The sequence below is a fragment of the Myxocyprinus asiaticus genome, chromosome 43 (genome assembly GCF_019703515.2).
Source record: "Myxocyprinus asiaticus isolate MX2 ecotype Aquarium Trade chromosome 43, UBuf_Myxa_2, whole genome shotgun sequence".
Classification (NCBI taxonomy): domain Eukaryota; kingdom Metazoa; phylum Chordata; class Actinopteri; order Cypriniformes; family Catostomidae; genus Myxocyprinus; species Myxocyprinus asiaticus.
This window is the reverse complement of record NC_059386.1, coordinates 7,121,431-7,147,366: the sequence shown is the minus strand read 5'-3', so window position 1 is coordinate 7,147,366 and position 25,936 is coordinate 7,121,431. Positions and strand designations below refer to the sequence as shown.

Genomic DNA, 25,936 nt, shown 5'->3' with positions numbered 1-25,936 from the left:
TGCCATCCTTTACCTGTCCCTCAGATGTGATATTCGGATGTACTGATCCTGTGCAGGTGTTGTTATACGTGGTCTGCCACAGCGAGGACGATCAGCTGTCCTTCCTGTCTCCCTGTAGCACTGTCTTAGGCGTGTCACAGTACAGACATTGCAATTTATTGCCCTGGCCACATCTGCAGTCCTCATGCCTCCATGCAGCATGCCTAAGGCATGTTCACACAGATGAGCAGGGACCCTGGGCATCTTTCTTTTGGTGTTTTTCAGAGTCAGTAGAAAGGTCTCTTTAGTGTCCTAAGTTTTTATAACTGTGACCTTAATTGCCTACCATCTGTAAGCTGTTAGTGTCTTAACGACCGTTCCACAGGTGCATGTTCATTAATTGTTTATGGTTCATTGAACAAGCATGTAAAACATTGTTTAAACCCTTTACAATAAAGATCTGTAAAGTTATTTGGATTTTTACAAAATTATCTTTAAAACACAGTGTCCTGAAAAAGGGACATTTCTTTTTTTTTTTGCTGAGTTTATATTAAATACATTTTAAAATAATTATCTTGCAATAAATCGGTCGGCAAATAAGGCCCGGCTCAACAGGGGGGCCATGGGGGACCAGGGTGGGCCTGACCCACCCAATCATGAGCAACCACCACCCCTTTGTTACTGTGGGTGCAGCATTGGGGCATAATAAAACGTCAAATGGTAAAAACATAGTACTTCAATATACAGATACCACATTTTTGAATGATTCATGTACCATTTATTTATATGGTACTCCATTATCATGAAACTTTTTATAATTTTCTGCACCTTGTCTTGCATCACATGTCTTTTTAAGAGAGTCATATTAGCATTGCCAAATCTTACTCTCTCTGATTTCTCTTGAAGAACGATTAATCCCTACCTCAGGCTATCAAAATGCTAATATCCTTTCTATTTGAAATCTTAGGAGCTTTCCATCTCTCTATTTTTCCTATGGTGAAAAAGACCTTTCTGAGTAACATGAGAAAGCAAGGAAAGGATCGATATTTCACTGAAGCTCATTATTTATTAGCCAACCAACTGAAGGCAGTCGAGATGAGGTGGTGTACGGATTATCTAGCGTGGCTATCCCTGTCGAACGCAGTCAATAGACGCACAAAAATGGCCCCAGAAATAAACCCCATTATTGCTCCGTATTAGCATGCTATTAGCAATTATAGATTTAGCTGAGTTGCATCCCTCAGGGGTGAGGGCAAACATGCCAGGCGCCTTGTCTGAGTTCAGTCATAATATGTGTGGCAGTACATGATCACAAAGGTTGCCTGAAATCCCCAAAGTCAACAGAACTTTTATGGCAAAAACATAAATATTAATGATATTGCTTATTTACCAATGCATGTTGTCATGTCGTGGTACACTTTGAGTCTGCAAAGCTCTTACACTATTGTAATTGTAAATTTGGATCCACAGAATGGCCAGTGTCTTGTCTTGCCCATAAACCTTCAATCCTTCAACTAGTTGTTAATAGATGGCCCACTATGCCACTGCCTTGACTTTGAGAGCAATGACAATAAAAGCCAGCAAATCAATAACCTAATTCTAAGTTTTTGAGACAGGCCTTCTCCAATATGTGTGAAATGTAATTGTCAATTGCACTCCAGTGGGCTGAGGCTCAGCTGGAGTGGGCATATTAAGTCAAACACCTGTCACTTGGGAAGGCTTCATGCTCAAAAGAGGGAGGTTATTATGCTGCTTGACTGAGTCAAAGGGACAGGAGGACTGTGAGATAGGATTTTGGGCTTTGTTTCTAGGCGGAAGAACTGTCAATGTCTATCGAATGAACTTGTAATATGTGCCAGGTGACTGAATTTAAGATTCCTCTGTGCTGAAGTGCCCTTTCCTTTCAGAATATGCCTGCACTGTACCCTTCTGTCTTTCAGGAGCATGACTCCTCAAAAAATTTCAGTTTCAAACCCATTGTTAGCTACAGTAACATTTTCATTAATGGATGACTGAGTCCTCAGTTCATTTGGCTAAACCATCCACCACAGTAAAGAGGTTGCTGATGTATATCTTTATGATGTTGAGTCAGGAGTTACCCAAAAAGGTAAAGAGACCCACAGCAGTTGCTCTCGGTGATACAAGAAAGTTGTCTATCTCTGCCAGCACAAATCAATGGACTCTGTTTGTGTGAAAAGCACCCATATGCCAATTTCCAGGCTTGTGGTGTAATTGTGTTGAATTAGGAGGATGTTGTTTGTGATCTCGGGGCTGTGTAAATGAACTTTAAAACAAAACTCAAAATAGCACCTATTGAAGAAGGCTGGGAATTGCCGGGAAAACAATTTGTATTCTATTTCAGCAGGCTTTGGTCTGTTCCAATTTCCACACTGGGGTGATATAATGTCACATAGACTGTTGGGTAGAAGACTGAAGTTTACACCAGTGGGGGCATTGCAGAAGGGCACATCACTGGCACATCAAGGATGCAAATTGAGCACCCTCTTGAACATTAAAATGTCAAATGGGACACCCTACGGTCTTGTTGACTTTACAGACAGGCGCAAGTCTACATCAAGTGCGTCATTTGGGATAGACCCTGTTACTAAGGCAACATTTAACCAGCTTCGTTACAGTACATTAATCAAAATATTACTTTGTATCTGTACTTTGTGTAACGGTGTGTAAATAAGTTAATGTTAAATTACTGCATAAATGGGGACAGTGCCATCTATCTGTCGAATGATGGCATGTAAGGAGTGGAATTTGGGGTTTCCCACAGCAGAGTTAATGAGACATGCTGTGGGTAAGTTGCACGCTTTAAGTGGTCTGAAATTTATTCGTATAAATTGTTTAAAACACATAAGTCATTGCCCTATTATGAAGTATTTTTGTAATGATCATGTTAAGAAACTGTCGACATGAGTTTGGCGTTGAATGCAAGGTTTTATGTCAGATTAATTTAGCTCTCTTCTTAAAAGGCTTTATTGTGATGTCTTTGTGTGTTATCTGTGTTTTGTGTAGGACTGATTAATTCTCTGCACCACAATAACCATTTCCACAGTTTATTCTTCATGGTGCAGGTAATGTTATTAAATGTTTTAATATGTTTAAATACTGAATTGCCATGTTCGTGTTTAATTGCCAGTGTAATTGATGCTAATACAGAGTTTACCATTAGATGGGGATATGTCTACTACAATTGCCTTTTGGTTATTTAGACTGCTCCAAAAAGAACAACAATTGTCAATGTTTATTGAAAACTCTGCTTTTGTTTAACAAGTATTTTATTTTATATTGTAAATTGATGTCCAATTTCAGCTGTTATTCAGCAACAAAAATGTAAGAAACATTTTCCTATAAAACCTTTTATTCAAAAATTCCCCTATATGGTCAAATGGTCAAAGTCAGAAGATTTTATGAAAAGATTGACTTTGTGAAAGACAGCAGAGTTAATGAGACATGCTTTGGGACTAATTAATTCTCTGCACCACAATATCCATTTCCACCATTTATTCTTCATTGTGCAGGTAATGCACACACCCTAACCAACATCGTCACATTTGGAAATTGTATTTATGTATTTAGTAAAAATGTATTACTTGCATCAAATGTTTTGTCTAAAAGCCCTCATAAGTTGAAACAATACAAGAAACCACAAGAAAGACCTTTCATCTCATCATTAAAATATTTTTATTGTTATTTCTATTGCTAATTATGCAACTGTTAGTTCTGGTCCTCTAATCTGACTGGACAATCCAGATTGATCTCACTTTGAATTTGGTGACAGCAGGTTGAAAGTTCCAAGTAGATATAGCTGCAGGCTGGAGATCTCCAAATGGGGGCGGGATTCTCCAGATGGGGGTGGGGTTACTCCTAAAGGGGGTTGCGCTAACTCCAAAAGGGAGCATCACTTCCACACACGGCAAGGGTTAGGGAAAGGGTTAGGTTAAGTATATCTCCCTATATCTTTTTTACCGGTTTGGAGCTCCCGCCCTGTTTTGGAGCTCTGCCTGCATTTATATTCTTCTTGAAAGTTCTGCTGCTGAAATCAGTCTGTGTTTACAGCAATTCAAACCACTGCCCCAGTGGATGAAGCTGGAAGTGTTGTTGAACATATGGCACATGTGAGGTTCATTTTCAAGGTGTAATGTCTACAGAGTGGCACCAAAAGCTAATTGTAAACTGAATTGTTTCTAGTTGTAAATTATGTAATGCAGTCAACAGGAATACATATTTTATTAACCCTACCCAAATCATAACTGTCAGTGGAGTAAAAATTTAATTTTAGAGCCTAACTACAACTTCCAAATTGCACTTATCATTGATTATGTGAACACGATTACTTCCTGGTTTCCTGGGGATCTATGACGGTATTAGTAGCAGTCCAGGAAAAGGTAATCACATTTGAAGTATCAGGGTACTGGAACTAGGGCTGTCACAGCTTGAAATTATGCTTATGACTAATTGTCAAAAAAAATATTGTGATTATGATGATTAATTCAAAGATTTTCTTTAAGGCTTTAAAAACTTGCCATGGAAAATAATATTTTAAATATCCAAATATTTGCAAATACTTAAAATATGTCTCTCTTTTTGGTCATCTTTTGTCTTGGTCCATTTTATATTTACACAGTTGTTTTTGGAACCCAGCCAACATGAATAGCTATATTATATTATATTATATTATATTATGCAATAGTATAATATTTCTGTCATAAGATCTTCGCTTTCACACATTATTTTAAGTCTCTTTGATTAAACCCACAAGCCCTTATTTCGCATGAAGGAAGACCTTTGAGATTCTGTGTGTATTTGAAAATGTGTTTCTTCATTCTGTAATGTCCACAGAAAGAGAGAAAGCGGGCATCTCCTCCTCTGTGTTACTGCGTTCATAAACCCACAATGACCAAGAACATTTGCCATTAAATGACTGTTAAATTAAAGTGAAACCAGAGCGCTTTTAGTTACTATCAAAATCCTTGTTTATATTAGGCGTGGGAGTTTGGCGGTAACCTCCGCAGACGGCGCATGCATCAGAGCGCCTCAGAAGCAGTTAATCTTTATGAGCTCTTAAGGAGTGCAGTCCACAGTGAGAGTTAATGAGACAGTCTGAGTTCATTTGGAGTGCTCACATAATGTAATAACAAAATTCCTTATTTGGACAGCAAAATGTGAGTGGAATTTGAAGTGCACAACAACTGTGGTTATTTTAAATAATGTTTTTATTTATTTATTTATTTATTTTTTTTTCAAATAATTCTTATTTGGGTTCAGGTTAAACAACAGAAAAAAAAACATACAAAGATACCATACTGTAGATAAATACAGGCGATTAAATAAAAAGACGATTATTTAATAATCACGACAACCCTAACCAGACCATTTGATAGCAAAATGTAGATATCCCGTGTGATCATTTTGGACAAGTAACATTCCAAGAGAGCTTATATTTAGTATAACAGCACTGGGATGCCTTACTATTTGTATCACTACGCTTGCATTCCAGACGGGCTGTTAGTCAATGTGTTGTTTGACGGCACAACGATTGATCTTGTTCTAGCTCCATTTCCAACATTAGTGGAGCAAAAACAGACAAAATATCTGGCCTTATTATGTCTAAAATGTATGATATTGTTTATAGAACTGTTGTATAAAAGCAATATTACCCTTTCAATCCTGCTGTTTCAGCCCTCCTGCTCATGTAATGTTGCTTATTATTGCTTCTTTCAACTTTCTTCCATCTAATGACGCAGATGAATGTTTTTAGAGCAAATGAGAAGGACTGACCACCTTGGTGGAATATTCTCCCACATGTGTAATTTAGGTATCTGACAGGGAAAGAGGGTTTGAGCATGGACTGGCTTTAATTGATTGTATGGCTAATGAGCACTGAGAGGAGAAGGAAGTTGGGAATAGAATCGTAATGACTCTGTCAGAGCGGTGATGAGAGCAGCACCTCACCAGGGCCCTTTCTTACAGCACTCACGGCCCCTGGGAAAAAGTCCAAAGGTTTCTGCTAGCTGTAGGACAACGGCCTCTGGGGTGCGTACAAGGTGGTGTGTAGTGAACAAAAAATTGACCTACTAGGTCTACAATCTTTTGCATTTTCATGGTTTTCATGTACCTATTTATAGGATAAATATGGACTTGAATGAATTTCTAAGGGGTGAAAATTATCTATCTTTGAATTGTCTATACCATCTCTCAAAACTTTTGTGACAGATAAGGTCTTTAAAGACTACACAAAACCTGTTTTACAGGTGGTTGAGTAGTCTCAGTAACAAGTTAGATTCTACACTTGTTCATTTCTGTCTAAAGATTGAGTCCAGATGATCCCCGAGTTGAAGACCAAGTCCGGTCTCAAGTACTAGTCCATTTAAAAAGACCTGCCACAATGAGACATCTGTACGAATTACATTGTGCTAAGACAACAGACTTTACTAACCTACATGGCCATGTTTACCACAAATAAAGAGGATAGCCATGTAACTATCAGCAGCAATTGAACTTTAAACAGGTTCAGTCCCCCTGGAATAACCTAAAGTTAAGTGTCTTGATCAATGACACAATGGTGTTAGTTAATTAATCAACCATGATCCATGGGGGTTGAGCCTTCAACCTTTCAGTTACCAGCCAACTTTTTAACTGCTAGGCTACCATCCCAGCACAAGCTGTATGACTATTTAACATTTTCATTGTGATCTTTTTCCACAAATTGTACCCAGACCATAAGGTTTACTCACTGGAAGCATAGATATCTTAGAGGCTTAGGCTGCTATGATCCTCTGTGAGAAAGAGTAGCAGACTGACTGAGAACTGAACAAGCAGTGAGGTTTCTCAGTTGATATCTTATGGGCCCACAGAAAGAGTAGATCTGAGAGGGACAGCACCATTATGGTATTTTGGTTTGAAGGACTCTCAGAGGCAAATAATTCCTTTGCAAGAAAAATGCTTTTGGTTTCAGGGCTAACCAGCTGTCAGATACTCTCTCTGTCTTTGTCATCTTCTCACTCAAGCTCATGAGGTCCTCATATTGGCGTGCCACATCAGAAGAGCAGAGTAAACAGTTGGCTGCAGTTCCACTGGTTTGTCTTAGGAACAGATGTTGCTTTTGCACAGAAGTGGCAGTGGCAGACCCCCATACCAACACAGGGCATTCTGCCCGCCAGTTACAACCTGGAACCTCTGAACCCAAACTAACTGAATGGCTGACTCTGTTAAACATCTGTTTCCCCCACTAGCATTGTTACTTTTATTTATAGACAGTGCTACATTAGCAAATTAACCTATTCCTTCAGGGTGTGGGCATGGGTGATAATTGTTAAGCATAATTACTGTACTAGCTATGACCCAATAACAACACCATGGAGGTGCCATGGATGGGTGGTGCTTTGAAAGGTGTTCTGCTCTTTCATTGGACAGATGGTTGAGTGATAATGAATTGTGGTCAGGGTTTGGCTGTTTAACTTTAGCAGTGATGACTGCCATTCCAATGAATGCCATTTTAAAGCAAAGATTTCATTATATTAAAGTAGATGTTTCTGCAATAACCAATTTTTTGAATGGCTCTTATCAGTGTAAACTAGACTAGTTTCAGGTTACACAAGCATTCGGAAGCTACATGTCGATTTCCAATGTGATCTTGTTGGCCATCAACCAATTAGCGTTGTCAGGATGCCACTTTACAGTGGTTCCAGAATGATCACTCACATGCCATTTACAGCTCAGATGGCTCAATTTTTTTTTCCTAGAACTAAGTATCCATGAAGCAACAATGGCAGTATCCAGGTTGTACACTTCTGACTGCACCAGCCGAGCAATTGCCATTGAGATGACTGGGAATGCTAACTGATTGCTTTCTTCAGGTTCCCTGTATAAGAACTCCTTCCACTGATTCTTCTGAAGTCTTTGAAGCTTTAAAGTGTTGCCTTTATCTCTGATTCTAAGGTGAGAAAGAAGGAAGCAAAGAGTGCCCCAGACCATCAGCCCTGGCTCTATGTGACTACTATGTGATGTCATCCTTAGGCCAGTAAACTGAGGAAAAAAGGATAATTACATCGTGAGTCACAGATCACTGAGTCACTGTCAAGGGGCCCCTTACCACTACTGCTTAGCACAGACTTTCTAAAGAGAAAGGGGTTTTGGGCTCATAGACATTAGCAAGGGGGATGCCTGCATAACTTCAACATTCCTAAAGATGAGATAAGACTTCATAACTCAACTTGATGATAGTCCACTCAGTGGCCAATGCCCGGGCAGAAATTCCTAGTCATGCAAGTAAAGCTCATATCTACTTGAATGTGGAAATAGCATCTGTCAAATCACCAATAAAAAAGTTGTATCATGAATTTTGCTTCTTTAACTTAAATCAGGCTAAAAACGGGGGGCCTGGGTAGCTCAGCGAGCATTGACTCTGACTACCACCCCTGGAGTCGTGACTTTAGCCAGGTCTCCTAAGCAACTAAATTGGCCCGGTTGATAAGGAGGGCAGAGTCACATGGGGTAACCTCCTTGAGGTCGCTATAATGTGTGAATCTCGCTCTCGGTGGGGCGTGTGGTGAGTTGTGCATGGATGCCGCAGAGAATAGCGTGAAGCCTCCACACGTGCTATGTCTCCGCGGTAATGCACGCAACAAGCCACGTGATAAGTTGCATGGATTGACGGTCTCAGATGCGGAGGCAACTGAGATTCGTTCTCCGCCACCCGGATTGGGTATATGCAATACAGTGATACCACGTATGATTTTGAATGACACGAGGACTTAAGAGCACATTGGGAATTGGACATTCCAAATTTGGGAAAAAAGATACAAAATAAAAAATTTAAAAATTCAGGCTAAAAACTGTATTTTCACATTGGTCTAACTAATGCACATGTATGTTAAAGAGTAAGAATTGTTGTAAAGATTGATGGGCAGTTCAGAATGGCACACTACAGTACCATACTATTCTTACTACTATGGCATAATATAACATTAAGTAGTATGGTAGTATGCTATTCCGAACTTAGTCCAGAAGATGCCAGTTAGGTGATTGGATTTTTTTAATTGAAAGGTGGGGCTTCCTGTACTTCAGTTTCAGAAATTATGATGCATATTTCTTAGTGTCAAGATAGTAACCCTCGTTCTTCAAAAAGTCTTGTGAAATTTACATATGACATTCATACAATGTGTTCATTTGGAGTCCTGCAGAAACCCTAACCCTAACCTTATTTTCTAATCAGCCAATCATGTGGCAGCAGTGCAGTCCATAAAATCATGCAGATATGTGTCAGGAGCTTCAGTTAATGTTCACATCAACCATCAGAATGGGGAAAAAAATTATCTTAGTGATTTCAACCATGGCATGATTGTTGGGTCAGATGGGTTGGTTTGAGTAGTTCTGCAAATGCTGATCTCCTGGGATTTTCACATACAACAGTCTCTAGAGTTTACTCAGAATGGTGCCTAAAACAAAAAAAATATCCTTAGAACAGCAGTTCTGCGGATGGAAACACCTTGTTGATGAGAGAAGTCAATGGAAAATGACCAGACTGGTTCAAGCTGACGGAAAGTCTAAGGTAACTCAGATAACCACTCTGTACAATTGTAGTGAGCAGAATAGCATCTCAGAACACACAAAACATCGAACCTTGAGGCGAATGCGCTACAACAGCAGAAGACCACGTCAGGGGCACTTTATTAGGACCATAGTGTTCCTAATAAAGTTCTCAGTGAGTGTAACTGACATGTCTTTTGTAATGGATGCTTTACATCTTGGACAAAGTCCAGAGATACAGAAAATCATTACTATCTGTAGATCCCTATCAACAGAATGCCTGATTCGCCCCTCACACAATCTCAGAAGCTCTACAAGACGCCCCTAACAGTTCTTTTCTATAAGCTCTTTTATACATTCTTAGTTACCAATGGTGTAAACAACACTATCTTTATCCAGATCCACACAAACACAACACACACAAGCCTCTTAAAGAGGCTAAGCGCCCTGTTAGCATTCCACTGTGGGTATCTGCTTATGTAGCTTCTCTGTAATCTGCTCAGTGTGGTTAGTGCTCAGGGTGGCCAGGGTTAAGACCGGTGCCCAAAGCAGGAAGGGTCTATTCATGGGTGCTGCATTTTAAGGTCCTTGTGTAAAAAAGTAAATAGAGTGGGGTTTTTTAGGTCCCACATAGAGCTTGGTTTATAGCTGGCCGAGTCTTTCCTCAATAACTCATTTAGACTAGACACTACATATTTAGTGCAGAGCTGTATTTTGGGTAAATACCAGCAGCATACCGTTTGCAGTGTGGCTTTCTACTTGCATCTGCACAAGGGCTGATACATATCATCGTGTAGATGAATATTGACCAGGGAGAATGGCATAAAATCTTTCCTAACAATCTGCATCACAGCATATAAACCAATTCTGTTGATGTCCTGTATATACACCCATAAAGCACTTCTTTAATGGCATGGACAGATGAATATTCATAAGCACACATCTAACTGCACTATTTTGTCATTAAAATGTTAGAGTTTCCATTTGCACAATAAAGTCTTTATGCTGTGTGCCTTAAAATACAGCTGTGCTAACTTGCTGTTTTGAAACATACAGTATGAACTTGTTTTTGCAACTTTTAATGGCTCAAAGTTTACATTTCAGCATGTATTTACAATACATTCAAGGTATACAAGTTTTTGTTTTTCCTAGGAATCAAACCCATGGCATTGGCGTTGTTAGCATAATGTCCTACCAGTTGAGATACAGGAAAACAAAGTGAGTTGAGAGCTGTGGATCTATACCCCATGCACATATTCAACAAACATAGGTGCCATCCCGTTAAACAAGAGATGTTTTAAAGCGCTGATACGGTATTGATCACAGATCTGTTTTTAGAATAATACCAGCACAGCAGCTTGAAGATCACAGGCTAGCAGGCTTTGACAGGATTGACATTGTATTTTGCATGTGATTAGGGGGTATGTGACAGGTTTAAATGTCAGGGCTATTGGCTGCATGTGTGCATGGCTGTTTGCCATGTGTGCTATAGCATGGGTGCTAATCTGAGATATCTCTGATATGACTGGATTGATGAAGGGAACTAGTGTCAGGAGGGGTCTTGGAAGTCAGACTTTAATTACAGGATATGACCTCAGTGTTTGTGAGTGTGTTGGGGAGAAGACTGGAACCTTTGTAGAAAATTGATGGAGATTTTATCTGTGGATGTTCAGTCACAATTAGGACAGTATGATATTGAATATTCACAACATATTTGTCAGGAATTTGCTGGCAATATAAAATTAGGCAACACTGCGGATATCATAATGATTTCAATGCATTTTTATTAGGGCATTACGTTTCCTGAAAAGCATATCATTAGATTAAATTAGCAATTACGCCTTGCCTCACGAGTATGCGAAAGTTAAAACAGAGATGTTGTAATAGGATCTGAGATTTAAACTTCAGTAACAAAAAACAGGTACGTTTTTTGTTACGTTTGATTTTCATGATTCAGTTTAAACCATAACATTGAATTGATTCAAAACTCTGATTTACCAAATGTTTTGCATCATTACTTATGTATGTCCACAGAAGTCCTAGCGTGTCATTTCTCATATATTAAATTATTTTAGTAACAATCAGGGTCCCTATGGTCATGAGAATCCTGGAAAAATTAGGGTATTTTAAAATGGTGGTTTCCAGGCCTTAAAAAGTCATGGAAGTTGGTAAAATCTTAAAAGTCATTAGTTTTTCTCTGCTCTAAAAATATCTCATCATCAGCTGATAATGCTCTTGTGCAGAGTAAAACTTGCTCGCAAACCATAGTGATCACTGATTTGTTGGCTGAATCAGTCTGGGGTGCATTTCCCGTACAATGACGTAACTCAGTGCGTAACCACCATAGTACGATGCATCATTGAAGAAATTAACTAGCTAGTCACTACTGTTTCCTGAAAACGTAGTAACTATCTTTGCTTTTAAATTATAATAGCTCATTTACTGTACACGTATACCAAAAAGCAGTTTAATGTGAAAAAGCTGCTGAAGACACGAAAGCGGCATGCACTTTGTAAATGCGACAGATGCATTGCGCTGAAATAGATGGGTTTCCCTCTATATAAGACTTCAGTGTTATACACACATGCACACCCTTCAAAAACATATTAACGGCACTTATGTGTTAATGTAAACACATAAAAGCTGTGTTCTCTGACAGAAACCATGTGTGATAAAGCACTGTCTCTTAACAGCCTTTAATCCCTTAAATCTTGTGTTTGTGACGTTTCGGAACACCACATTCTGCAAAAAAAAAAAATAAATAAATAAATAAATATATATATATTTTTTTTAAATGCATGTAAACGTAGTTGAAGTGTTGACAGAATGAAATATATATATATGGAATAAAAGATATAGAAGCCTGAGCAAAGTGAAATGATGGAATAAACTAATAAGCAACTATGCTTCTAACTACAGGTAAAGAGTTGGTCGCAAGTTCCATCATTACCAACATAGTTCAACAATTAGGTGTTTCCTGAAACCATAGTTCCAATGAACATTGGCACACAACATCGCAAAGTTGTGTGGTTGGAACAATTGTTTCGGGAAACACCTAATCATTTAACGTTGCTGGTAACGATGGAACCATAGTTGTCTAATGATGCTTTTGGGAAACACACCCCTGGATGATTTATTAGCGAACTGGGCTAGATCAAATGTATAAAAAAATAAAATAAATAAATAAATTAGAATCTAGCAACATGAATGCTTGGAAAGATCATGGAAAAGCCATTGAATTCCATTGAGATAAAAAAAAAAAAAAAAAAATTGAATACCATTCAACTGATTTAGTAAAAAAAACAGTGTGAAAAACATACCTTGATTATTTTTTAGCAATTTTTTATTTATTTTTTTACTGAGTTTAAATTCTTTCATTCATGATTTTTAATATACTTTGCAACAATGGCTGTTTTTTGGAAATGGCGGTTCTTCCAGTTGAAAAAATAAAATAAAAATCACCCCATTTAAAAAAAAAAAAACCCAAATACCTATTTGAGATATATGAAGACATATTTTTTAGATATTGCGCCTAGTCCTAGTATCCAACCCTATTGGTCACAAAATAATGATATCTGTATATGCAATACAGTGATACCACATATGATTTTGAATGACAAAGTCACCTGAACATCCACTTACTGTTTTCTGGTTCGTAAGGATAAAAGTATTTAATGTGCATGACAACATTCAGAGCATTTGATGCATTTAATAAAAAAATTAAAAAAATACAAATACAAATTCTGAGAATTACAGTACAGAACTTATATAATCATAAACTGATTTTAAACTCATAAATCGTAAGAAGCACCAGTGTGAAACTCTATAAGGCTCTGCTGTAGTCTAAAAACCACAGGACTTCATATACAATGAAATAGTGAGCTGTTTCTGATACTTACTTCCATTCACTTCTAGGGAGATAGCGTTCACTCCCAGCACACTCTATAAGAAAGCATTAATATGCAACTGTAGATTTTCAAAGGTTAGCGCCACTGGCTGTGCTATTTGTATTCAACATGTAGACCAATCTCCATATCCTTTAGGCCACAAAGATTCATAATGGAGAAAGCTTTGGCAAGTTAAGGGATTTTTTCTGAAGGGAAGAGGAAAAATAAAACAGATAATAAAAAGTCTTTTTGCAATTTCAGTCCATCTGTCAGTCAAAGGTGTGGTGGGATTTTCTAGCTGCTACTGTTTTGTGATACTTCATACCAAGTATTCAGCTCAAGCTTTCCAATTTAAATGCAATTGTTATATGACATCACAAGAAACCTGAGATGGCTGCAAAAAAAATAAATAAATCATTCAGCACCAATGATGAATTATATATTTGAATTAACCAGTGAGAGAAATGAATCTATTCAGAGAAAAAGTTCATAAATAAAAATGAATAAATAAATAAGACAGGAGATAAAGGCAATCAAAATGGTTCTCAATCGAACCGCATTATTAAAAAATCTGCAGTGCCAAGGGGTGTCATTAAGAAACGGATCCTGAGCTGTCAGATATCAAACATATTGTTCTCCAGTTTGATGGGCTAAATGCTACTTATGGCCATCAGAAATGGGAGAAATTCTGAAGAACTGACAGAAAGATACCATTTTAATTTCATTCCTGTCAGTCCACTTTTATTTCTCGAGTGCTGGAATAAATATGAAGTGTCAGTCAATAGACTAAAGTATTTCTCTACTTATCTCAACAGAGTGGAGAGGAAAGTTACGGTTTTATAAGCGGATGGTTATTGAACATTTCAAAAAACTGAAACACTTTTTGACTATACCTTTAATTTGTACATACTTGCTGAATTAAACATGAAACATCCATTAATTGCACACTGCTGCTCTTACAATATTTTTTATGGATTTTAGATGAACAACACACATAGAAAATCAAACACAAAGGAGTTATTCTATGAAATTGGTGCAACTGTGTTTTGGTGATAGGTGATTTGGTTGATTTTTGTAAGATTTTAGGCAGGTTATGGCCTCGTGTCAGAAGCATTTAAGAATCAACTAATCAACAAAATGGCCTTTCTATAAATAGCAGAAACAATTAAATAAACACTGATTTTGTCTATTTAATGTGATATAATGGATATGTTTTGCTTGATAAATTGTGGCAAACATGAACATTAACAAATTATGAATATTAAATTAGAGTTGAGCTTGACTCTTTTGAACTTGAGTTTCTGAAAACTCAGTTGATTTCACTTCCTCTTCATAATGTCATTATATATATATATATATATATATACACATTACCAGTCAAAAGGTTTGAAACACGACTGAAATGTTCATGATCTTAAAAATCTTTTGATCTGAAGGCGTATGCTTAAATGTGCCACCATATTAATTTATTTCATTATAATACAAAAATTTAATTAAAAAAAAAAAAAAAAAAAAAAAAAAACCTTTTTGAAATTGATGACTTAGACCGAATAATAAAGAAAAGCAGCCAATAAGTGCCCAACAGAGATGGGAACTCCTTCAATACTGATTAAAAAGCATCCCAGGGTGATACCTCAAGAAGCTGGTTGAGAAAATGTCAAGAGTACATGTCTGCAAATTCTAGGCAAAGGGTGACTACTTTGAAGATGCTAAAATATAACACAGTTTTGATTTATTTTGGATTTTGTTTAGTCACAACATAATTCCCATAGTTCCATTTATGTTATTCCATAGTTTTGATGACTTTACAATTATTCTAAATATGAAATAAATAAATAAATTATATATATATATATATATATATATATATATATATATATATATATATATATATATATATATACAGTGCATTTAGAAAGTATTTAGATCACTTCATATATCTATATCTATATATCTATCTATATATATATATATATATATATATATATATATATATATATATATATATATATATTTACATTTTGTTATGTTGCAGCCTTATGCTACAATGCTTTAAATTATTTTATTTTTTTTTTCACATCAATCTACACTCCATATCACATAATGACAATGTAAATTTATTAAAAATAAAGAAAAACTGAAATGTCACATTTACATAAGTATTCAGACTCTTAACTCAGTACTTAGTTGAAGCACCTTTGGCAGCAATTACAGCCTCAAGTCTTTTGGGGTATGATGTGACAAGCTATGCACACCTGGGTTTGGGGATTTTCTGCCATTCTTCTCTGCAGATCCTCTCAAGCTCTGTCAGGTTGGATGGGGACCGTCGGTGACCGTCGGTGAACAGCCATTTTCAGGTCTCTCCAGAGATGTTTGGTTGGGTTGAAGTCCGGGTTATGGCTTGGCCACTCAAGGACATTCACAGAGTTGTTCCTAAGCCACTCTTGCATTGTCTTGGCTGTATGCTTAGGGTCATTGTCCTATTGGAAGGTGAACCTTTGGACCAGTCTGAGGTTCTGAGCACTCTGGACCAGGTTTTCATTAAGGGTATCTCTGTATATTGCTGTGTTCAGCTTTCCGTCAACCCTGACCAAACCCCGGCCCCTTCCTCTGAAAAACACCCCAACAGCATGATGCTACCACCTCCATGCTTCACTGTTGTGGGATGGTATTGCGCAGGTGATGAGTGGTGCCTAATTTTCCTCCAGACACGATGCTTGGAATTGAGGCCAAACAGTTCAACCTTCGTTTCATCAGATCAGAGAATCTTGTTTCTCACAGTCTGAGAGTCCTTCCAAGCAGGTTTTTATGTGTCTTGCACTGAAGAGAGGCTTCCGTCTGGCCACTCTGCCATAAAGCCCAGATCGGTGGAGTGTTGAATTGATGGTTGTCATTTTGCAAGTTTCTCCCATCTCCACACATGATCTCTGGAGCTCAACCAGAGTGACCATCGGGTTCTTGGTCACGTCTGTTTCCAAGGCCCTTCTCCACTGATTGCTCAGTTTGACCGGGCGGCCAGCTCTAGGAAGAGTCCTCATTGTTCCAAACTTCTTCCATTTAAGAATTATGAAGGTCACTGTGCTCTTGGGAACCTTCAATGCAGCCCAATTTTTTTGTAGTCTTCCCCAGATCTGTGCCTCAACACAATCCTGTCTCTGAGCTCTGCAGGCAGTTTCTTTGACCTCATGGCTTGGTTTTTGCTCTGATATGCATTTTCAGCTGTGAGACCTTATATAGACAGGTGTGTGCCTTTTCAAATCATGTCCAATCAATTGAATTTTCCACAGGTAGACTCCAATCAAAGTGTAGCAATATCTCAAAGATGATCCAGACTTGAGCTAAATTTCAAGTGTCATAGAAAAGGGTCTGAATACTTATGCCAATATGGCATTTCAGTTTCTTCTTTTTAATAAATTTGCAAAGTTATCAAAATATTTCAATTTTTTATTTAAAGCATTTTAGCATAAGACTGCAAAATAACAAAATGTGAAAAAATAAAGGGGTCTAAATACTTATTGAATGTACTATATATATATATATATATATATATATATATATATATATATATATATATATATACACACACACACATAGGGATTTTTTTTTGTTTGTTTAATATTTTATTATTATTATTAGTAGTAGTAGTAGTAGTAGTAGTAGCAGCAGCAGCAGCAGCAGCAGTAGTAGTATTATTAATTAATTAGTTAATTAATTACTATATATATATATATATATATATATATATATATATATATATATTTTTTTTTTTTTTTTTTTTTTTTTTTTTTTGGAGTGACCTAGTGTGAATCGGTAAAGCAATACATGGCCATTTTTGGTTTAATATTTTATTATTATTAATTATAATAATAATCATAATATAATAATAATAATTTATAAATATGTTAAATATATGTTCTATGCTTGGCTATACAGACATGTAAAAATGTAAATACTGTTTTAAAATATTTATAAAAATTACACCAAGAAATTACACCATGAAATCATGTTTTAATACTTTATAATTTATATAATATTAATAAAGTATATAAGCTTGCTAAACACTTAGTAGCATATTTTTGTGTTTAGTGCACTTTATAAAAAAAGGTATGGACATAAAAGATACTCCTTTCATGGAATGACTCAAGAAGTTATTCAACAAATCGTACAATATAGATTTTCATGTACAACATCGATCAAACAAAGAAAACAGTTTGCTCTCACATGTTGACGTGTGTGAATGTGAACCCTGTGTTTAGTGAGTGATGAATACTTGGTAAATACAGTGTGTTGATAAAAGACACTCTTAGTATGCAGACCCATAAATCAGAACATAATAAGTAGCTGACAAAAAGCAAACATCAAACACATTAAACGCCTGCATTAATAAAAGTATTGAACAAATATTATATGTACATCACTTACGTCTTCAGCTCTAGACAAAAATGAGTCTGTTCTTGCCAGCAATAACAAGGAATGTTCACAATAAACGAGCTACGTTCTGCAATATTAGTGACGTGGTTTTGTGATAACAATGTTAAATACATAAATAAAGTATGTATATATTTCCCTTAGCAAGTTAACCATCCTGATAATGGAGCATGTTATAATATCCTGTTTGGCTTAAATGAATAACTACCGTTGGAATCACAAGAGACAATTAAACAGGTGTACAAAAATTTTTCTTCTTGTATTCAATTCTTGGCTTGATGTGTGTATCCATCCAGGAAAGGTTTTTCATTCACCGGTTATGAATATTTGCTGTCTTGCTTTTTCTGTTGCTTTTTTATATTTTAAATTCTGTGTGCTTGGAGAGATTAATTGGTATTTTAATCCAGAAATGTTCGTAAAGCCATAGGAAAGAAACATCACAAATGAAATCTCTATAATATATCAGTTGTTTCTCCAAGTCAGCAATGAGAATAAAGAGAGAACATATTTAGATTTTGGCTTAGGTCTTCTGCTTCTCAGATTTTTATCCAGAGGAAAAATAAATTAGTTTCAAAAAAGATTTGAACAATATCACAAACTGTGCTCGTATTTGACAAGATACCAGATTCTGCTATTAAAAATCAGAGATTTAAATATGAACTCAGCATTTCTCATCAGATTATGTAAGCTATACTATCAACATTCATTTTATAGCTCTATACCCCTACTTAATGACAACAACATTTCTGAAATGTGGGATAGCAGGGTAAGACTCATTTATATTCCTGAAGAAAGCTGTACCTTATTGGACGAATCAGTAATATTAATTAGAAAAGCTCTACCTGATAGGTCAGATAAACTATAACCTAACCCTTAACAAATCAGGTAACACTTTACTCATAAATATAAAAGAGTCCCTCCCTGCCATCCTTGACCTAGACATAGCATCATTGGTGCAACCAGTTTCGAGGGAGGGACTTATTTTCACAATTCTGTTTGGTGCCCCAAGTGGTGCAAAAATGATACTGTACCTTTAAATAAAACTACAAATTCTATTAAAGGTGCTGTAAACGATTTTTTTGGAATATCATGCAAAACCTCATGTCCTCTCTTCAAAACCCTCCCCTCTACAGACACGTCAACCAACCAGATGTAGGTATAACAGGAGCCAGCTGGTATGTAATAGCTGCGCGGTATGTGTAAACCTCACTTCCCTGGCCTCAAGAGGCGCACTAGTGACTGATGCTAGAGGCTGTAGCTTTTAGCCTCCTTGTTAGCAGGCCTGCCTCCCATGCCAGCTGACACAGGTTCGAATCCAGCAGGTCGAGCAGGACCGGTTACACTGGTGCCGTGACCCGAATGAAACTGAGGTTTAGGGGGATGAGTGTAACGGTAGCCAGCTGGTACGTGATAGCTGTGCAGTGTGTAAACCTCACTGTCCTGGCCTTAAGAGACGCACTAGCGTCCGACTCCAATGTTGGGGATCACCGGTTCGAATCCTGCTTGGGGCAGGTCGAGTAGGAATGGTGATACTCATGGCACCACTGTAACCTGTTCTTGAGGCCAGGGGAGTGAGGTTTACACATACAGCACAGCTATCACGTACCAGCTGGCTCCCATTACATAAACAAACCCAACTAGAGAAAATGATTGACAGTGAGAGAGAGTGTGTTTCTGATTGACTAAATAAGTGCCTTTTTGCTGTTTACAGAGTTTAGGGCTGTCACAGAGACATGTGTGATATCTCAAGATACCTATTTCAGAAATATCTGTCAGGTAATAGGGGCATTTGATGCATCATATTCTGAAAAAAAATTGCTTGCACCACCTTAAGTCTCCTGAGCTGAAGAGTTACCATTGAGCAAAGAACATTTCCTCAGGTTATAAGAGAGTTTGTGAATGAAATGGGGTAAGAAAAAAGAGCTTGGAAGACTTTACAATAATCCAAACAGTCTGGCATTGTTTTTCCCCCTTCTCTTTTCTCATCTTGGTCTCTCCATCCCAGGGCCAGTGGGGGAGAGGGGATATCAGTCCCAGAGGACACTGATTCTACTGATGAGACACCATAAAAAAGGAAGAGTGAGAGAGGGGGAGAGAGAGAGAGGAGTAGGGCGGGGAATCATGAGGCAGAGACATTGGAAGGAGAGAGAAACTGAGTGAGAGAGAGAGAGAGAGAGAGAGAGAGAGAGGGAGAGGGAGGAAACTGTACTCATACTGTCTTGGCATCAGTGTTGTCTAGTTTCTCTCAGGCAGGCCAGAAGCCTCACATTCTACCTCTGTGTGTGTCTCCACAGATGGCAAACATTGTGACATCCTTCTGCTGTGTGGTACTTGCAGCCGTGGTGGTGGTGTATGCCCAAAGGCGCAGCCAGCAAGGTAAGTCCACATTTCAGATACTTCATCCATCTGTTGTGGGTCTCAGTAGCTTCTGTGCTTTACAGATGGACAAGACAATTTCTTAATGAGATCATGGGGGTCTTTCGTAAATTAGGGAACGTTTTGTTTGCTTCTGGTCATGTTTTTTGCCTTCCTTCTTTTTTACTTGTCATTTTATTTGCTTCCCCTCTCTCTCCCTCTCTCTCTCTCTGTATGTCTGGGTGGAACAGAAGAGTCACAGTGTTAGCGAAGGGTCAGTATCACCTGACTATGGGGAGGGGTGTGTGTATGTAAGTGTGTGAAGGCTGTTTAACGCATGGCCTGGCCACCCGGAGACACAGAGACTAGTCTGTCACCGGGTCAAGAACTAGAGCTCCAGAACAAAGTAATCCTCGGAGTGTGTATGTGTGTGTGTGTGTGTGTGTGTGTGTGTGTGTGTGTGTGTGTGTGTTTGTGTGTGTGTGTGTGTGTGTGTGTATATCTAAATTTGGAGCCGACACGTTATCTTGCTGTCTGTGATGGGTTCACTCATGCTTGGGTGAATAAGCAGCTATGTTGTTTCTGCATTCCAATTCAATGTCATTTTGTGAGACAGCGGGGTGGATGTGCTAGCAAAACAGCCTTGTTTTGTCGGAAGTTGCTACTTTATAAGCTGTTGTCGTTTCTTTAGTTATTATCCAATCTGGATGCAACAGGATATTAGGCTTTCTCTTAACCAGGAGCAACACAAGTTTCCAGTGACAAGTAATTTGTCTGTCCACACTGAAAGTGAAATGCTGCATGAAATGTGAAAATGCCACACTTTAACAGTCAATCAGAACATATTTCATTTTTAAAGCTGTTACACAAAACGTTTTAATGAAGCGTTTTACGCGTAGGAATATGTAAGATGCATTTTGGGGGGTGTGGATAGAGATAGGACAGTTTGAAATCAAGTGGGAATGCAGCTAATTATATTTCCGAAAGCACAATTAGACCTGCCTACCCTGAAATTCTCATTGGTCGAAAGATACCTGTGCACAGTCTGATCTCATTAAAATTACGTGACTGTGGCGACATATTTGAAAAATTATATTATGTGGTTCATTACACATATCGAGGCAGTTCTGAGGTAAAATGTCCACTGTGTGGCGCTAAAAGCGAGTTAAATGTTCTTCCAAACCAATGAGGTTTTTAAGGTTAATGCTTCTATGATGTTTTTTTGTTGTTTTTTTGGTAAAAGTGTCAACTCACATGCTCTTTAGGACTCATACCACGGTAAAAATGTTTAGATGTCATAAGATACCATTGCGTGAGGAACAGTGTGAAAAGTAAGTGTTAATAAACTGATAATCTGCAGTTTTACTTGTGATTTGCATGAAAGGGACTAAAATTCACTGTTGTTGTAGCACATCCAATGTTCATTTCACCAGGAAAACATGTAAAACTATTTAGCAAAAATAGGTATAGTAACTAGGGATGTCATAAAAAAAAAAATCGATGTATCGATTATTGATCAACACGTTATTTTATCAATACATTTTTGAGGCATTGATATATCGACATCAGACGGTATTTAAATTAGAAGCCTAATTTGTATGCTTTCAATTCACTGCCAGTTGCATTCCATTCAGTATAGTCTGACATAAAAGCTTTGGGAGACCACAAGGGAGTGACATAAAATTTACAGAAGCCGGTCACGGCATGAACAAGTTACAGGTCTCACACACATTATGAGCTGATGGCAGTCCAAAGTTATGAAGGTTTATGTACTTGTTCAAGAATTAACAAAGTGACGTTTATGAATTTGCAGGTTAGTGTATGAGACTGGTGTAACTGTGCAAACAGAATGATTAGAAATAGCGACGTTTATTTTGCCTTGTATGTAGCATTGAATAGGTCTTTTATTTAAGTTGTCATATCATAAAAATACATACTTGTAACTTAAAATACATTGTGTAGGCTCTATGAAAGATACTTATAAACATTATATCATCCAGTAATGACTAGAGTAAATAATCTGTGTCCTTAGATAATGATTTAAATTGAATTTTATGGAAAAGTATGTGAGAAAAGACAAAGACTATTGTAAAACAGCCCTATTTATATCTGAAAAAATATTGATATGTATCGATAATCACCGGGAAAATCTTCAGCCAACAAAATGTCCTACCACTTGCCGTGGTCTCAGCTGGATAGAACAAAACTCTTAATTTGACATGAAAGAGCTTTTATTCCTTGTCGCTAGCTACACATCTTCTATCGATATCAACCAATAAGCAATTATCGGACATCGGCTGATTGTTTAAAACCAGCCAATGATCAGGGCCAGTTATTTCTTGTCAATCAAAAGGGGCGGAAATCACGTCAGTCAATTAGCCTACATCTCTGTGAAAGAAAAAGTGTCTTGTGTGGAACTATGCAGCTTTGCACTGCTAGAATTTCATGAGGAAATCAAAACTATCAAACTATCGGTATCAGCAGATGTTGTTCTAAATAATAGGTATCGGCAAACAAATTTTGTTTGGGTGTAACCCAACATGTGCTTGGTTACAAACCTTAGTATTCACCATGAGGTTGATTTCTTGCAAATGTTGAGTTACTTTTAACTCAACTGTCTGTGGCATATCCCTAAGAATAGGATGCAAAGCAGTGGCTAATGATCTGTTCTGCTAACCGAAAGATTGCTGATGAACTATCACCACTGTGTCCTTGATCAAGACTCACCCTTAGTTTACTCCAGTTGGACTGAACCTGTAATAAATGCAAGTCACTTTGTATAAAAGTGTCTGCTAAAGACTTTCTCCAAGAGAAGAATTGCTGATGCTAGACCAACAAAAACTGCAGATGTAACTTCAGTTGGTGTTCAGAACATTGTTTGACAGTGAAAAGGCATATTTTTGGACCACTCATGCTGTTGTCATCCCCCACACCGCTGCATCAGTCCACATATTGTTGAAGCGATGCTTTCTCTAAAGCTGATTACATCGCTATAATTCCTAGTCATTGCTGTGTGTTTCTTTTGCAGTGCACTTGTGCTGATTTGCTGATGTCATAGTAGGATGACATCATTATCACGTCCATCAGCAGTGCTGCTTATCTGCTCCCACACCGTATTTTGATTGGTCATCTGATCATGTTTAATCTACGCAGCAGTCATCACAAGCACAAACCACATGCAATGCCATTTAAGCTGCACACACACACACACACTCTCTCTCTCACACACACACACACACACACAGCATAAAACAGCTTTAAAGAATGCCAATACACACACAGTCTGAAAAACAAATGGACACACTAACAAACACACAGACACAAAATTAAAAACAGTTCCATTGGGATACAATAAGAGTTATAGAGATATAATAATTTACAGGAAAATGTGTGCAATCATATGATAATTTACTTCTTATTCACACACTCACACACAATTTGTGTTTAATGTATATGTAAGTTTTGATTTGGTTGTCAGTTTGTCAAATATATTTTAATATTAACCAAGACAAATTCATGTGCTTGACTTACTGTAATGTACATTGTTTCTTGTCGACTAATTATAACTCAATTTGAAAACTTGGAAAGGCTTTATTTGAATTCAGTCATGCTCGATAGTTAACTAAAATAATACATTAAATTTCATGAAACTTATTTCAGCAGCTAATTTTACTGTAATCCTTGAGAGCTCTGGGAAGATTTTCCGGGTGTTTGTTCTTCATGCAAAGCTTGATTCTGCAGCCGACATCTGTTCCAGGGACAAACTATCAAAGCATTGTAATTCAGCTTCAAGTAGTGATTGATTGGTTCTCTTCTCATGCAATTGTCAGTAACTACATTAGGGATCTGTAAAGCTTTCAAGTTTGGTTTTGGGTAAAATGGGTTCTGTTGCAAGACATAACTCTGCTGAAAAGACCAGCTCAGACAAGCATTAATTTCCATGCTAGTCCAGGCTGGTTTGGTCCTGGTTTAGCTGGTGGACCAGCATGGCCATGCTGTTCACCAGCTAAAATGCTTGTTGACCAGCATGGCCTTTCTGTTGAAGAAGGTTGACCAAGGAAGATGCGGGTTAAGCTAGTAAAGAAGCCAAGTGGGTGAACTAGAATGATGGTGATTAGCAATATTTTTGCAAAATCCAATATCGGTTCTTGACGATGGTTTTGAAGGAGCATGTTCATATTATCTTGAGCAATCACAAGGATAAGAGTGTCAAAACAACATTAACCCATACTTTGCCAAGTCAGGTTTCTGGTTCAACATTGTTTGTTGGTTTTGGAACAACAATAGTGTAAAACAAACATAGTCCTAACCTTACCCCTAACCTCAACCCTAACCATAATCTTCTCCAAAAATCAGAGGGAAGTGATAGGTTGATAAGAAAGTTGTTTAAGCCCCAAATTTAGATGTGTGATATTCCTACTTGACATCTCCAATATCCGACAATAAACAAGTTCCACTGCATGATGCTTGGAAGATGACATGCAAGAAAATAAAAATATTGCCACCTTTAGCTTTGCAGGTGTTTGAATGTCACGTCTCCTAGCAACCGAATTTCAGAGGATCAACAGGTGTTCTTCTGCAAGTGTACAATTATCAGATAATTTACCCTGTTTAACAAACCTGTCTCTGCAAATGTTTGCTAAATGTTTTATTGACAGATGATATGAGAACTTTGACTCATAGATGATTTTATTTACTTAAATGCAATTGTAAATATTTCAAAATTCATAAATCAGAAGTTGGGAAATTTTGAATTTCCAAATTGGAAGTTTTACTTTTAGGCCATGTCCAGCAAATACATTTTCATTTGAAAATGTGTTCATTTAGAAATGTTTACACCTTTTATCCACATTAGAGCAGATCATTTCCAAAAACTTTCCATTACTACAAACGATTGGAAAACAATGTTTTTAGGAAGCTGAGAATTGAGTTTTCAAACAAAAATTGTTAGTGTGAATGTGGCTAAAGTTAAATTCTATTTTGTTTTTTAAGTAGAAATTTGATAATTGTGACTTTCTGAGTTCTAAGGACCCTTTCCATATTCCTTTTGTAAATTTTATTAACATATAAACTGATTAAATGGATAAATACCAATGTATCTGCTAATGTACAGAAAACAATATAACAAACACGGTACATTGAACTCAATGAACACTTTTGGTGTTGTTTTGTGGTAAGATTTGTTTTAATGGCATATGCTCCTGGGAATGGAAATTAAAAGTGAAGATTTTTACATTTCCATAAGAAAGAAGTTGTGATGCTTCATTTTCTATCCTGGAGTGGAATGCACATGAAACACATTTTACTTCTGACATCTTGAAAATAATTTTTCCTCCTCATTTAATTGGTAAAAGAACCAAAAACTGTTCAAATTAACAAGCTGGTTTGGGTAAGAAAGCCATATGACTGCTTAAAATATATTCTTAACAATTTTGTTCTCATTAAATGCAAGACAGAAATAAAAAAATAAAATAAAAAAAAAACATGGTAGAAATCGAAGCTCTTTGCCTTGAAGTTATCTACTCCAACTCCAACAGGGATATTTTAAACCTAGAACTAAGTTTAGTACCCCCTCCTTTCGTCAAGACAGACAAAGCCTTGTTTTATTTCATCAGTCAGAGAGATTGAGTCCAGACAAGCCCATTTCTAACAATTTAATTATTCATGAGACCCTAAGTGAGAATGAGAGTGAATATATTTCTAAGCATCCATTGTGTTGGTCACTTCCTATCTGGCTTTGTGTGGAG

The 25,936-nt window shown here is 37.2% G+C and overlaps 1 protein-coding gene across 1 annotated transcript in view; it reads left to right on the top strand.

The window, feature by feature from the left end:
- LOC127434049 (ciliary neurotrophic factor receptor subunit alpha-like) overlaps positions 1 to 25,936 on the top strand; it is a 290,499-nt gene that overhangs the window by 69,798 nt on the left and 194,765 nt on the right. The window contains exon 2 of the mRNA XM_051686497.1: positions 20,129 to 20,210. Coding sequence (XP_051542457.1) covers positions 20,129 to 20,210 — 82 coding nt within the window. The remainder of the gene's footprint in view (positions 1 to 20,128; positions 20,211 to 25,936) is intronic.